The sequence below is a fragment of the Mixophyes fleayi genome, chromosome 1, assembly GCF_038048845.1.
Source record: "Mixophyes fleayi isolate aMixFle1 chromosome 1, aMixFle1.hap1, whole genome shotgun sequence".
In the NCBI taxonomy this organism is placed as follows: Eukaryota; Metazoa; Chordata; class Amphibia; order Anura; family Limnodynastidae; genus Mixophyes; species Mixophyes fleayi.
The window spans coordinates 294,997,618-295,014,384 of record NC_134402.1 but is presented as its reverse complement, the minus strand read 5'-3'; the positions used below and the strand labels follow the sequence as shown (position 1 = coordinate 295,014,384).

The 16,767-nt window shown below is 38.3% G+C and overlaps 1 protein-coding gene across 3 annotated transcripts in view; it reads right to left on the bottom strand.

Moving 5' to 3' along the window:
• NTRK2 (neurotrophic receptor tyrosine kinase 2) overlaps window positions 1-16,767 on the bottom strand; it is a 236,592-nt gene that overhangs the window by 28,386 nt on the left and 191,439 nt on the right. For all 3 annotated transcript variants that reach the window (XM_075211060.1, XM_075211062.1, XM_075211061.1), the window contains one exon: window positions 14,334-14,568. In XM_075211060.1, the coding sequence (XP_075067161.1) occupies window positions 14,334-14,568 (235 nt within the window). The remainder of the gene's footprint in view (window positions 1-14,333; window positions 14,569-16,767) is intronic.

Genomic DNA, 16,767 nt, shown 5'->3' with positions numbered 1-16,767 from the left:
ATAAATCTGCCATCACATTTTAAATTTACCTCCCCTCCAATGCAACATGGTTTTGCCTTGCTTGCTTACGTTTGCTTAACTTTCCTTAATGAATCAGACCCAATGTCACAAAAGCTCCAATTTGTTTGTGTTGGAACTAAGCACAATAAAATATCCCACTAAAACATAAGAGACATTCATCCAACTACTGAAAAGCTGTTTAAACCGTAGTTAGTGACCTCCATATGTCTTTACTGTCTGGAGCTATCACAATTGTATTTCTTGAAATGGATGGTCCTGTGCAGTATAAGCTGAGAGAAGAGAATATACCATTGTATTAACGATCTTTATTTCTGCTGATAAGCGACTTTTACAAATCTTGCTTGAACAGGTCTGGTAGGAGGAACTGAAATAAAAATCAGTTGAAATCTATGTACAAGTTAGAAGCTGGTGACTGTTTTTCGTGCGCACTATTCTGGAGCTTTATTATATTACCGCTAAATAGGCTTACTTGTTCCTTCTAAAAGTCACTCATATAAACATACAGCTCTAAAAAAGCAACCATTACCTGTTGAAATGTGTAAAAATAATACACATGGTTTACGAAATCAAACTGTAGTAATGGCACTGCATACTAATTGGAAAACTAATGACTTCTTCCCATCTTTACCTTCCTTGTTCTGAATTGCCTATTTCAAGCAGAGCAGGTTGGCTGCCATGGAAACTGAGCCCTGGAATGCGCAGGACTTATACAATCAACAACCGCTCTAAGCTCTGAAGCTCTCATGTTAACCCTTTGACTGGAAACTGCTTATACTTAAAAGGGTTAAACTGAAATAGCGAAGAAGCATTATCCTAAGAATATAATGTTATCAGGCGGAGCATATTGCTATCAAGAGTAAATGCAGCAAACAGGTGACCATCCCAACAACAGATTAAATTACTAGTTTAATAATGCATTAGTATAATGGTAAATAACCCTCACTAAGGTACCTTCTGCAACTTAAGCATCAGTTCACCTAATAAATTATTAAATGCTCAATTTAATGTACATCACAGTTAGGAGGCCAGATCTATTTTCTTGGTTAATGCTTTGTTTATTTTTAAAATAGGACCACCTCCGGTATTTGCTCTTCCATCATGGAAAATGGTAAATCTCCAAAGTGCTGTGTTGATATTAGAGTCTTCTAGCCACAATTCATATTTTAAATGTGGAGTTGTATTTTATTGGTGGAAAACATAATAAAATTTGCCACCAAATTTATAGTAATTCTATCATCTAATCTGGACTTCTACTTATCCACAATATTTACCTTTAAGTCTATTTTGTAAGCGTGTCTTACCGTATGTTAACGATAAAAAGGCCGACCCAACTTTATTTGATTTGTGAAAGGTACAATAAAAATGACATACTGATTGTATCTTTTACTAATGGTAGATTTAGAGCCTGTCGCTAGACATGCAGATCAAACTGTCCACCTCATTCAGTATTTTAGTTCCCCCCTATACCCTAGCGTCCTAGGTAACTGCCCCGATAGCTTCACTGTATACAACAGCATTATAACAGAGATAATGATGCTGACTAAGGCTTCTCACATTGGCGGTATATTGGAAGGCAGTAAAACATGGCTGCGCTATAGAACAGCTCTGTGCTCTACCTCCTACATACTTCTCTTCCCATGAATATTAAACAAATATTGTGAAGACAGTGGGAAATGACAGAAATAGGGTACAGGAGTGTCACCAAAGAGTTGTTTTGAAGATCTGTTATCATACCATCTGTTCAACTGCCAGACCCAGAGAGATAAACTGCCCTTGCTGCTGCTATCTCTGAGCCTTCTTTGGTGACCTCTACAGGTGATAGTTTCTGCCACCACAACTTCTGTGAACATGAGGAGGAAATATCCAGGTATTGTGTCCAGCAGCGTTCCCACCTTCCTCAGCTAAGAATCAATTATAAATCTAACACTACCCAATGAATTAATGCCTTAATAAAAGCCCTCTCACTGCTCAATACTGCAGAAATACAAGATAATACTTTTTCCTGCTTTGATACAGAGTAGTTTTGGAATACCACAATATCGCTGTAATGCTCTAACAATATTGGTGGCGTTATCAGAAATCACATTTCCTTTAGGAGAGTCCAAGCAGGATAAGACATGTTGCAATGAAATCCCTTAGTTTTTCAAACAGGTTGTCAGCGGTATTACCACTGACCTGCGCCTTCTCTCGTCTCTGATAACCACCTCTCACTCCCGCCTTCAAGACTTCTCCCGTGCTGCACCCCACTTATGGAATTCCCTACCAAGCTCAATCAGACTTTCCCACAGCCTTCAAATCTTTAGATGCTCTTTGAAAACCCATCTCTTTTTTAGAGGTGACCTTATTCTCGATAACACTATTCACACTAATGCACCCTCACAACTATCCCAATCTCCACTCTGAGACATACTCGCTCCTCTTGTTTCAGCTGTGCCCTCTACCCTTTAGAATGTAAGCTCTCTAATGAGCAGGGTCCTTCATACCCTTTGTTTTCATGTCTCCATTCCTATGTCTTGTTTTATGTATGTCCTTGTCTTCCCTACTGTACAGGGCTGTGCCTTACAAATCTACAATAATAATAATAATAATAATAATAATAATAATCTGCCTCTTAGTGAAGCAGATGTTACATGTCTCTGAAAAATGCGCAGTTCTTGGGTACATGCTGCTGCTCTCCCTGCTGGTGAAGGCAAATCACCAACCCAGTGGGCTGTCACAATCATATAATCTTTAGTTTGCCCAGTTCCACTTATCCACATATCTGTGGTTAAGTGTACAGTGGGTAGAATGCCGTTTTGTAGACCAATAATTACATTTTTTTGAACCTTCTGGTAGAGATGAGGGATAGCTTTTCTAGTAAAATGGTGTTGTGATGGAATTTGGTAACGGGGACAGAAGACCTCAAGTAACTGTCTAAAACCAGCTGCATTAGTAGTTGATATTCGACGCAGATCTAATACTAGCATAGTTGCCATGGCGTCTGTGATCCGCTTTGCGACTGGGTGACAGCTTTCATACTTGCTTCCTCTTGCAAAGGATTTGTTTAACAGTCAATTGTTGTAAACTACTAGTAGTCTTCTTCTTGGCCTGCTTCTGGGTTGAAGATCCACCCCCAGCAGCAGTGGGCCTAATGCTCAAGGATTCTTCTGAGGAGTCCTGGATAGGGGAGGAGTCATCTCACCTTAGAAACTTGGATGCAGGACTAACTCCGATCACTTGTGAGGATATTGATGATGAAGGTGTTGGGGGTATAGATTGCAGGTGCTGGAATCTTGCTGAGAGAAGGGAGGTAGCTGATGCTGGACTGCTTGTTGTTATTTTTTAGCATAAGTTTCTGATTTTCACAAAAGCTTCAAATGGCATAACATGGATGAAGTTCCTAGATGGTTAAGGTCCCTACTGCTACTAACTGTGGCTTTACAATGCTACAAATGGCTAGACAACTGTCAGGATTTGGGTAAAAATAATTCCACACATAAGAGGTGGATTTTTTGGTCTTATGCCCAGGCATGACAATGGCCTTCTTCTTATCACTGACAACAACTGCTGCAGTTTTTGTTTGAAAGTGTATGAAAATAATATTGTGACCTGTGAAGTGACTTGAAATTAATGCTATTGAGGTTAATAATAATGTAGGGGGGAAAAAGCAAAATTATGTGATTTTAGCAAAAAAAAATAGGGATTTTAGAAAAAAATAGGGACCCAAAACAAAAACTAAAATCAAAACACGGGGGTCAGTGAACATCGCTAACATTAAGTAGCACTTAGTTTCAAGATACACACTTTAGGGAGCACTTGTTAAACATTTATTATTATAATATAGGCAAAGGGTGCTTTTTAAAGAAAATAACTGCAGGAAAAAAGTATATTTTGTCAGTAAACCACTCCTCCTACAACAATATCATTGCAGGAATACTCCTTAAGGCTTTTATGTTGGTGACTGGGATGATCACCCCTGATATCTGAGTTATTACTAGCTTGGGGCAGTAAACATTTACTGACAAAACTCATTCTTTGGCTGGAGTTATCCTTTAAGCATCCTTTTCTTAACCTGCTTATTAATTTTGCTTTTCTTATTTGGCAAATCAATAGTAACATGTACATTTCCAAGCACTTCTCAAACGAACCTCTTATGCTTCTATCAAAATCAATTAATTTAATATATAAGAATTGCTGACTCAAAATGTACACAGGAACAATGTGGTTTGCTGTGCAGATAACCACAGTTTTAAGGCTAAGTTCACATAGTTCAGTAATGAGTGGTGTTACAGGGTTCACAGAAAGAAGCTATCAGCATTTCTACATATCATACACTAGTTCTAATTAAATAGTCTATTAATACTTTGCCCACAAATCAATGTTTGTAAACCCACTTGCAAGGAATGTGATCAAAAGTCCAAGATCTTGCAATCTCCTTTTACACTGGAGCCTGTCTTCACCCAGTTGAACAAAGATGCCACACTTTTTAAAACAGTTACAAATGGTTTATTTTGTTTGTTTGTTTATAAAAAAAATGAGTGGATACCTCCTTAAAGAAGAATTAATATGGAATCTAAAAATAAATAACAGATTTATTACAGCAAAATAACACATTTTTTATTTTGGCCATTATTTGCACCTGCTCTAAAAGAGGTGTGTTGCTTTGACATATATATCACTCTAGTTTCCTTTAATGGCACACATTATTTTACTGTTTTCTTCATTAATCTTTTTAGTTGTGTTTTAAGCTACTATTAATGATTTATATTTTGCTCATGCCGTTACCATGGCAACCACAGTAACATGACACATGCTTAAGATAACCCTTCTTCTTATCAGGCACAATCCTACACCTTCCTCAGTAGTCACTTGACCACCAAGGATATCCATGACTGATCGGTTCTAACTGCAGCTGAGATAGTAGTATATGTGTGTTTGCTGCCTTAATATTACAAATGGAACAAAACAGCTTCAAATCAGATTTTAGTATAAACTGCTGTACACAGAAGACACAGCAAACTTGTAGTTAGAAGTCTGACTAGGCTACTGTTGGTGTCTGATTTTGTAACCATCGACACCAGCAACAATATAGTCAGAATTCTAGATACCGGAATGCAGTGAATACATCACAACATCTTATTTATATCTTTTCCCATTTTTTTAGATGAAATAAGCTGGTAAAGTAAAAAATATATTATTTTACTGCAGTAAACATGTTAATAATTTTTCACTTAAGTGATGGTTTCCCTTTAAGGCTTATTTAACTACATTGTCATGGAGTTCATGGCAACAATTATTACTATTATTGACATATGTTTATAGGGCACAAGTTCTGCAGTGCCATATATGGCGGTAGTACAACCACATAGACATAGGTCGCATAAACAAATAAAAGTTCACAAATATTACCATAACTCAAGTAGAACTGCTAAATAATAGCTAATGTAAGAACAGCAGCCGTTCTCGGTGGCCCCACCCCTACGGTGACGCAAGCGGGCGTGTTATTGTTGGGGGCATGGTCAACGGCCGGTGGGGGTATAACTAATAGTGCATATGCGCCCGGAGACATAGGGAGTCAGGTGGATGCCAGAGTCTATAAAGACTCTGGCTTCCTGCCCTAAGGAGAGCCATTTTCTAGCCGGGACCCAGGAGGGGGGGGGGGGTGGTCCCGGTTCCCTGGCAAGTGAAAGAGGTGGGGCAGTGGGCACTGCAGATGCCGCAAGACACAGGTGTTAAGCACCCATGTAAGGGGGGGAGCCAATGTCCCCAAATTGTTAGCACAGTGAGGGCCATTAAGAACCCCTGTAAGGGGAATAGATCCCAACATGGGCAGTAAGAGCCCCACATTACCCTGTAAGTGATGGTAAGCAAGGGGGTAAGAGCCTCCAATTATGCAAGAGAGCCCTATAGTGGGGAATAGGGCAATGGATGGGGATCCTCACCTTTAGGGGTACCCCAGAAGTGGCACCCGTGCAGAACGAGTGAAAGCATGGAGATGTGCAGCACTGGTATGACAGTGGACAAGAGGGGGAGAGTCCCCTACTACAATGGTTTGAAAGAGGGTAGAACCTATGGCTGGAAAGTTGCTGGAGAAGTATGCCTGGATTAGAATGGCATGGGTGATGTGCAGCCAGAGGCCCTGGATAGGGGTGAATGAGTGGCAGCTGCTATGGAAAAAAACATTTGTATGACAACAGGGAGTGAAGAGAGCCCCTGATATAGTCCCCAGGAGTGTCAGCACCCGGGGAGAGAGTTCATGGCCAGATGTGAGACTAATTTATGTGCCCTAAGCAGGAGGGGAGTGCCATGTGTAGCAGTACGGTTAAACAATGCAGCCAGGGGAGTACTGTGAGTCAGAAGTCAGTGTGTGACTACAAGTATGTGATGCAAAAATCGCCGACCAATGGAATGAGTAACAACTGTAAAATACCTGGAAGTCTTCCCTTAACGCTTCTTCCCAACCACTGTGAGATAGGGGAAGTACCCGATACAGCAGCAGTAGTAGCCCCCTTGGAAAGTACCCCCATACCTTAAGGGGACGGTCGCTGTTTGGCAGCAGTATGGCTGTAAGTTGGAAAAGAGGGTCCCTGAGGTAGGAGATAGTGTGCACTAGTGAGGTGCAATAACTTCTGGACCATGCCTACTGTCTGCATGTATAAATGATTATCTCTGATGGATGTTGTGAACTACCTGTGCCTACAACATCGGATGTGTGAATTACCAGTAGTATTTTATTGCTGCATGTGTGAGCTGAATGAGTTGAAGTGGTCATACAACTTTTATCTGTAATCGTTGTGCTCTGTGCTGGAGGAGAGGAGGAGATAAATAATGTTGTTTCTGTGTGAACTGAGATGGCCTGACACCCAATATTTTATTTGCACTCCTCTGCATTGGAGTCTGCCCACATGTGATTGTGTATTTGGAGGGAGGTCCTCTAGTATTGGTAACCCTTATTTACCAGCTAGCCGGTGCAGAAAATACTGACTATTATTGCAAGATGGCCTTCAGAACGACCCTTCACACTAGTGCAGATTACAATAATTTTAAGAGATTGAAACGCCAACCAGTGTTAAGGCCAACACCTTATTTTGGCAGCCATTAGCCATGTGAACCTTTTCCTAGTACTGGAAGACTCAATCAATCTAGTCTCTTCAAAAGAACTCCATAAAACACCATTGAAAAGGACAGGGTGGTTTGTATAACAAGCTGTAAGCACCCTTGTTGTCTCTATAGTTAATTACGACAGCACGCTTATTTTATGCTATTTCACAAAGTAAATATATTTACTGTTACAAAATACAAAGAAATGTGTCTAAATAAAACAAATTGAAATAGCGCAAACACTACATTTGTAGATTTCCTCGATTAACCCTTTTAAATCAATTTTACTTTTCTGCTGCAGAAAAGGGTTTCCTAGCAACCTCTGAATAGTATCTCTTGTGTTGTTCGCAGATGAAGTGCTCGAGACCTGAATTAATTGGCTACTAGGCAACAGCTTTGTAGTAGTGCAGAGATGAGTCTAAAATATGCACAGAATGCATGGGTTAATACGTAAGAGGTTAAGAATCCAGTTGCATGTTGTGGTCAATAGACTCCCTGGATAGAGAGAACACAAAGGCCGAATTATACCTGTAATACTGTGAATGATACTGAACGTAAAGCTAATTCACAGCAATGCATTTAAAACAATCTAAATAAATATTGACTCATTCTGCATTACAATTTGCAAATTCATTTTCTAAAATTGGTAGATCCCTCTTCAGCCAACGCATCTTATATCAAGGGAACTATGTATATTGCATATGTATATTAATTAAGCTAGGTGGTAAATAAATGACAGCATGGTATTACGTTGTTGATAAGATAATATGAATTATTTTAAGATCTCTACAGCAGATGGGAGTCTGAAAGTCCTGATTCCTGCACTCCAATGAATGTCGCCTGCGTGTCTCTTGCTCATTTGTTCTATGGATTTGTAACCTTGGAAACCTGAACATGGACGTGAAGAAATATTGCCGAGAAGACATCAATCCCTAAATGCAATATAAGTGCATAGGATTCTACTTCAGTTTCACTTACAAAATACTAAATTGTGTGTTATAACATATAAAAATGTTGACCTTCTAAAAATGTTACCTCTTTGGTGTCTTTACATTTATATTTCACAGCCGAGGAAGGCAACCTCTCTCAACAGTTATATTAGAACTACAGCTCACAGCATTCATAGCAGTACCCTACAGGCACAGGACCAAAGGATCTACCAATTATAGGGCAGCAAAACAAAAATAGGAAGAAAAACATGGATTGGTTGATGAATGTTACCTTCTCAGAGGGAAACATAGAGTAGGAGATGTTAGGAGGTAAAATATGAAAATGTGTAAAACGATTTATTAGGTCACATTTATTCACAATGGCCATTATTTAGAGTTAGGAAAAAACCAAAAGAGTTAATTTGCACCTTGGCAAAACCATGTTGCTCTGTGGGAGACATTAACATATGAGGACAATGCCTAGTTCAAATCTAAGGGGCATATTCAATTGTATGAATATCCCGCTGCGTAAAAACTACTACCGTTATTACGGTAATAGTTAGCTGGATTTCAGCTCGAGCTCAGGGAGCTGCGAGCTAAAATCCAGCGAGAAAAATACCGTAATAACGCAAGATTTTCGGCGTTTTCGCCGACAATTGAATATGCCCCTAACTGACACTGTAACAATAAAAGTATCCATTATTTGGAGCTACAGGCAAAAACAGTCAGTATTTTCCTTGCATGCATAAAAAAAAAACATTTGCTCACCTTGCATTGTAACATGGTTCGTCCAGGAGTAAATTTACTTTTTTTGCTAGCTCTAAATGTGCAAAATCAGTATATATATATAAAAACTGCAATAGAGTATATGATAGTTTTCATAATTATAATTAACCATACAAAAATACTAATTGCAAAGGTTTTTATTTCTAAACGCTAAATATAGAAATGTGCCCCCTTTGTATATATGTTATACTAACTGTTCTATGCTTAATTAGAAGAATGGGCAGCTTACAGTAATTTGCCTTTCAAAATCTGGAAACTCACACAGTAAACTAAGCAAGCAGCTCTGAAAATAATAGGATTCATTTCTTGCAATAAGCACATGGTTAATAGGGTATCTGGAAACAGAAGGACCCCTGAATCTGCTGCTGAACCCATATTGGAGACAGTGGAGCACATTCTTCAGCCCCAGACAATTGGAAGGCATGCTGTGCAGAACTAGCCAATCAGGAGTTATGGTATTCATGCACAACCAGGGTGACTACTGTCCCTACTTGAAGGAGTTCACAAGCTGTTGAGCACATGATTAGCTATGTGTCCAAGTAACTCCTGCTGCTCTCATACCCTCTGGAGACCTGATATAACACCCTACCTGGCAATTACTGCAGAACCGACATGTGTTAGTTGAATGTTTCATAGAAACTACTGTCCTCAAGCTGCCAAGTCTCTTAATACTTGCAAAAGGTGACAGAACATCTAATGTAAATATAGGTGAGAACCTTGGAACATCAAGCGGTATGGCTTAGTATAAATAGAGAGACCAACTTTTACCATACAAAAACAAAGTTGTTAGTTTTTAGGAAGGCTGACTTTGTAGAGATGGGAAAATGTGTAAGTGACTCTTTGGCAGAGTTGAGGAACTTGAAAGGAGTGCAGGAGAGGTAGGAAGAATTAAAAAGTGCAATACTAAAAGCAACAGACCTTTGTATCAAAGGGGTTAGGGAAAGCACAAGAAAGAGGAAGACAGTGTGGTTTGCAAAAGAATTAACAAGTAATGTGAAAGCAATAAAGATGGCCTGTAGGAAATATAAGCAGACTCAGATTAATGAAGACACAGAGGTGTATCTTGTTAGACAGAAGGAGGCTAAGAAAGTAATCATATCTGCAAAGGCATAAGCTGAAGGGAAAATGGCCCAGTTAGTAGATAAAGGGGGCAACATTTTTTGTAGGTATATAAGTGAAAGGAGAAAAACAAAAGGAGGAACAATAAGACTAAAAAGTGAGAGTCTTGTTGAGGGAGACAAGGTAATAACATCTTAATACATTTTTTTGCTCAGTGTTCAGTAGATACAAGTACTTTCACAAAGGTCCTAATCGAGCTCTAAAAACTGATAGTGGAAAAATCAATGGGTCCAGATGGGATACATCCAAGGATACTAAAAGAGCTTAAAGGGGTGCTGGTAACACCATTAACAGATTTATTCAACCAGTCACTAGCTACAAAAATAACTCGAGGACTGGAAAAGAGCGAATGTAGTCCCATTACACAGAAGTGGAAGCAACTGTCAACCAGTGAACCTTACATCAGTAGTAGGTAAATTGATGGAAACACTCTTAAAAGAAAGAATTGTAGAATATCTAAAATCCAGCAATTTACAGGATCTCAAACAACATGGATTTTCTAGGGGGCTGATCTTGTCAAACAATTCTTATTGACTTTTATGACTGGGTGACTGAAGTATGGATCAAGGTATCAAGGGGGGCTGTAGATATAGCTTATCTAGACTTTAGTAAGACATTTGACCCTGCCCCACATCACAGACTCTTAAGTAAACTTGAAAGCTTGGGATTGGTTTCTAAAATGGTTGAATGAATCTTGTTTGCAGAATAGAAAACAGAGAGTTATAGTAATAGAGTACATTTACAGGAGAGAAAGGTTACCAGTGGAGTATCCCAGGGATCTGTACTTGTACCAGTGCTTTATAATATCTTTATTGGTGACATTGCAAATGGTATTGAAGGGAAAGTATGCCTTATTGCAGATGACACAGAGATATTCAACAGGGTAGATACACCAGGAGGGGTAAAACAAATGATTGATGATATAAGTAGACTACAGGAATGGTCCAGAGTGTAGTAACTACAGTTTAATGGCAAAATCATGCACCTGGGTCTCAAAAACACAAAGGGTAAATATAGTATCAATGGCGCTATAATGGAAATTACTGAGGAGGAAAGGGGTCTAGGAGTCACTATTTCAGGTGACTTAAAGGCAGGTAAGCAATGTAGCAAAGCAATGAGGAAAGCAAGTCAGATGTATTGGTCATTGGTACAGCAACATCTAGAATGCTGTGTTCAGTTCTGGAGGCCATAACTCCAAAAGGATATAAATACATTAGAGACTTACAAAGGCTAAACTGGTGCATGGCCTACAGCAAAAAACATACAAAACAAACTATGTATAGTTTGGAGCAGAGAAGGGAAAGGGGGTACATGATAGAAAAGTTCAAATATATCAAGGGTTTTAACAAGGTCTTCAAAGGAAAAGAAGTACTAGAACACGAGGACATGCACTGAAACTGGAGGGAAGTAGGATCAGAGGGATGGGCCAAGTGGTTCTTATCTGCCGTCAAATTCTATGTTTCTAAGTTGCAGTACCCCAATCGTCAATCTACATCCATAAATTCCAATAAATACATTCATATGTTTAACATAGGGATAGCCCCCTACTTTACTTCACAGATTATTACAAAATCAGAGTAGAACGTTGGGCCTATGTAAATATTTTGTAAATGGACTAGCATTTAAAATGCAAAGCCCTTTGATTGTACATTGTGTTGTAGAGTAAACTACCAAGGGTCTTTCTATTTTGTGTACCTACTCTTCCACAAACTATTTACATAGATCTCGATGCCTACTTTGATCTCAGAGCAGTTCTGGGGTTTAAATATTTGTCTCAGGCTGATCTATACCTTATATTGTCTCACCATTTAATATTGCAGACCTGCACAATCATTTCTTATTCTGGATTTAGTTCTCCATATATTTACTTACTCAGTAGGCATTGATAATTTCATAGTAATGTTAAATTAATATTTTTTGAATATAAAAATCAGCATCTCTTCATATTGTATATTCTAATTCTATTGTGGATAATGTAATTTCTCATGCTCATAGATACTATTTTAAGTATATGTTTTATTGTATAAGTATGAACTGTACAGTACCATTGCACATACTGGTCACTGGACGTAATAGTAAGTGATCCTATTCTCTATGTGTGGAATAATGCACTTTGCTTGCTCTGTGAGTGTCTGGATGTAATTTATCATCATCATTTATTTATATAACGCCACCAATTCCGCAGCGCTGTACAGAGAATACTTGTCACATACATCAATCATTGGCAAAATTCCCTAACACACACACACACACACATATGCACACTAGGGTCAATTTGGTAACAGACAATTAACCTACTAGTTTGTTTTTTTGGAGTGTGGGAGGAAACTGGAGCACCCAAAGGAAACCCATGCAAACACGGGGAGAACATACAAACTATACATAGATAAGGCCATGGTCAGTGCTAACCACTAAGCCAAAGTGCTGCCCGAAGTATTTCTGAGTATATGTTCATATTTTATATGCAACATCAGTATAGTACCAATTCTTAAGGTTCCATATGCAATTTTAAGTCTGTGCACACTGCCTAAACTGACCATTAAAGGCCGAGGCAGGGGTGAGCGTATCTATAAATGTCAGGTTCAAAGCCCTCACTGTCATTTGAGTCTGACATGCCTGTATTAGATGACTCTTTGGAAGAGTAGTGCTGCAGTGATTTTCATCCACTATTCCCTACTGCTTTGTATGCAAATAATATACAGATTGTCTTCTTCATTGCTAATGTGTTATTATCACAGCTGTGGTGAAGTAGAGGTTGCACCATAATGTTCACCTCAGCGGGGAGCTTTAAATGGGCAGTTGTATCTGTAACTATTAGTATCTCATTCAATGTTAAAAGCAAATAGTAATAAAATACTGCTAAATGTTACTATATGATCATATATTATTACAAAACAGCTTAGACTGGGAAGTGTTTTATTATTTTACACATTATCTGAGAAACAGAAAAGCAAAGTAAATAAAAGAGATGGAGGAGGTGGGAAAAATTAATAGAGAAGAAAAATAAAAAAATGGGCAAGAGGAAGATAGAAGAAGAGAAGAAAAGAAGGGGACAAGAAGAGGGAAGATGAAAAAAATGAAAGGAAAAGAAGGAGTAAGGGAAGAATAGGGAGAACAAGAATGAATGGAAGAGGAGGAGGTTAAGGAGAAGACACAGAAATAGACTGAGGGAAAGAACAATCAAGAGGAAAGAATGGAAGAGGAAGGTAAGGAGAAGACAAAGAAAGAGGAGGGAAAGGACAACCAAGAAGGGAGGTAGAAGGTAAGGAGAAGATGGAGAAAGAGAAGAAGTGGAAGAACAGCTAAATAGGAAGGAAGAGGCCGGTAAGGAGAAAAGGGATAAAGTCAAGGAGGGGTAGAACAACTGAGACGCAAGGAAGACGAAGGTTAAGTTGGAATAAACAATCAATAAGGAGTAGAAAAATGTAAGGAGAAGAAAATAAAGAGGGAAAGAATAAGCAAAAAAGAAGGACGAGGAAGGTAAGGAGAAGGAAAAGAAGGATAACGAGGGAAAGAACAAAGGTGGGTGCAACACTAAGCTTAGGAGAAGAAAGAAAAATGAATTGAAGGAGGGGATAAAAAGGCATACAGACAAAGGAAAAGGGAGTCCAAAGCAAACTCATAGGTTAATTTTAGTGTGCATGTTTGTGTGGTAGACAATTAACATTGTAAACAACACTGTGGCACTTATGTGAGTGGCGTAAATTGTTGGTACAATAAAAAGAGCTTAATAACAACAATGGAATGAGATGTAGTGATGGGAAGAAATAAAGAAAGACAGATGAAAGGAAGAATGAAGAAAAAGAAGTTTTGAAACTGTCAGTTTAGCTAAAGTTGATATTCAGAGCTCTTATGTTCTTTAAAGGAACCAAAGAGACACAGAGAACTATTTCCCATAGTATGCAGCTAGACACTGACTGCTACCTGCAGATCAATAGCAGACATTTGGCTGCACCTAATATAATGATTGTTACAAAACATTGTTCTGCATTTGTGTGAGCCATGACTACACTGTATTCTCTAAACTTGATGTATTTATGATAACGATTACATTTGCATACAACAAAACATGGTTTAATTATTGGGAGCGCCAGTCATCACTCATGCAGCATTACCGAGAAGCAAAAAACAAAAATCAAACGGTAAAGGATAACATTATAATTATTAATTTTTTTTTTTTTTTTGTAAAAGCATTATCTCTGCCAGAGAGGTAACAATGGTACAATACTGCTTTCTTAACTCACAGCAATTCTCGGAGAAAGTAAGTCATGATCTCATCCCTGCTCTCTTTACAATATATGTGTCTCATTGCTACCATCTCCATGAAGTAATTAATGTGGACATGAAAGATGTTGCTTAATCCCATTATTGTTATAATGATTATGACAAGCAACTTACCCTGTAGTAATCAGTGCTGTATACATCTCTAGACATTCCAAAATCTCCAATCTTCACTAAGAGATTTTCTCCCACCAGACAGTTCCTCGTTGCCAGATCTCGATGAACGAAGTGCTGGGAGGCCAGGTACACCATACCTGCTGCAATCTGCTGAGCTATGTGAAGCATCTGGGACTGAGTAAGTTCAGCTGGACGATTCCCTTCTGCCATAAGCACAGCGTCTGGTCCATGAGCCCTGAATTCAGAACACAACCATTTTAAAGAAGATTTTGCAATGAACTACAAAAATAAACTCGCTCGTCTAAACCTGGAAATATATGAATTGTTATTACATGAATTCATGTAAAGTCTATCATACATTTGTAGAATAGCTCTAAATCACAGCCAAACGTGGTTGCTTACATGTCATTTCCATACAATCACTTCATTGCAATTGGATAATATGCAGAATTTGCACGGTCACAATTAACCAGAATTTGCAGTGGAGAATGTACACATTCCCACAATATTTATGCACACATATGTGAATGATATAAACTTACACACATTTCTCCTAGTTTTGTAAACATCATGGGGTAAATGTGAGTTTTCCGGCGGGTTTGAAAAGTGGAGATGTTGCCTATAGCAACCAATCAGATTCTAGCTATCATTTTGTAAAATGTACTAAATAAATGATAGCTAGAATCCCGCCAGAAAAATCTCAGCTTGATACATTTAGCCCCATGTCTTTTTTCTTGGCCAAAAGATAGAGATAAATTGAGTACAATAAATGATCATAAGGTACATTGTGCATAATTCACATGAAACAGGTCATTGAAAAAAAAAAAAAAGTGTATTACAAACAAACACATGACATCAGTGGTGGCTAGTCTATCATGAAGTTGTAGTTAAATTGTATAATAATCCAATAACGATTCTGTTTTACATGAATGGCCACATGACAGCGGTGTAACTATTTTCTGGAGGAGATTAATCTTTAATAACTAAACTTTTCATTTATTTTATTTGAAATGCTCAATCCACATTTCTTATCTCCGCATCCGTCCTTCGCTCATGAAATCAAAGTCTCCCACAGCGTACAGCTGTAGAAAGCCACAACAATTTTACTTGTGCTCTCTATACTCCCCCGAATCATTCTCCCTACAGTGAACTCTGTGCTCAGACATTGCATTTGACCTTCAACATGTGGTCTGATGTCTGAAACATGAAGCTTTGCAGCAGGAAACACTGATCTCAAAATTCATTAAGGTCTTAAATACATTTCCTGAGACAGCCTCCAGGGGCACTATAGGTTAACAAACTGTCTGACTGCAGGGGTTATTTTCAGCAGCAGCTATAAGCATTGTGATATATATGAAACAATAAGTAATAAAATCGGGTGCATTAGAAATTATATCATTTTTTTTATTTAGATTTTACCTTAAATACAGTAATTGACCGTCTGGATTTTATTTACACTTGACAATATTTCTGGGTTTTTTTTCATATTGGCCATAAGCTTCTTTACTGTTTGCTAGTGACGAGTATTCTCTGTAATCTTAGGCTATGTTTAGACAGATTTTAGTTGCAGCATATGTAAAGCACAATTCAAATACACTACCAAAACACCTGAGTGTTTTATTTAGAAACCACCAGGTATAGTTGTAAAAATAATTGTAATTTTCTTTTCCAATCTCCTGGATGTATCAACATGAAGAATTAAAAACATGTGCATTTTCTAAATGTCTCTCTAGATGTAGCCTAATTCTGTATGTCGTCTAAGTATTTAAAATGTAATATTATTATTGTTGTTGATTTGTAAGGCACCAAAATGCTCCGCAGAACCCAATAGTGGGGAAAACAGATCATACATAAAACATGGAAATACAAGGTAGACAAAAAAATGCAGAGATGAAAACAAAGGGTAGGGAGGACCCTGCTCATGAGCGATCTTACAATCTAATGGCAAAAGAGCATAGCTGAAAGAAGAGGAGCGAGTGTGGCTCGGAGTGGAGATTGATTAAAATAGAAATCATGTTTAGTGATCAAGACACTATTGTAAAACCGGTGGTAGTCATAACAGCGATGACATAAACGCCGACACGACATACCCCAACATGATGACACCGAAGGTCTCATTGCCGACAGAGTGGTAATACGACTGCTTGAAATGGAGACTTCGAACAAGATCCCGACACACTACAGTTACGTCACTTTGAAGGGCCACACTGTCATTCATGCTGTTAAGGTAGTAATTTAAAGAGGCGCCGGCTGTAGAATGTACAAGACTTTCTAAAGAACATTGTACAGTCGGCGCTATAACGTACCCAACCCTATAAAACTAAAGGCAAAAATAAGCATCTGTGCTAACAGCTATACATATTAAATCTTCAAATATACTGCTTTACAGTGTTAAATAAATGTGCATATGACCTATATGTCCTTTGTGATAATG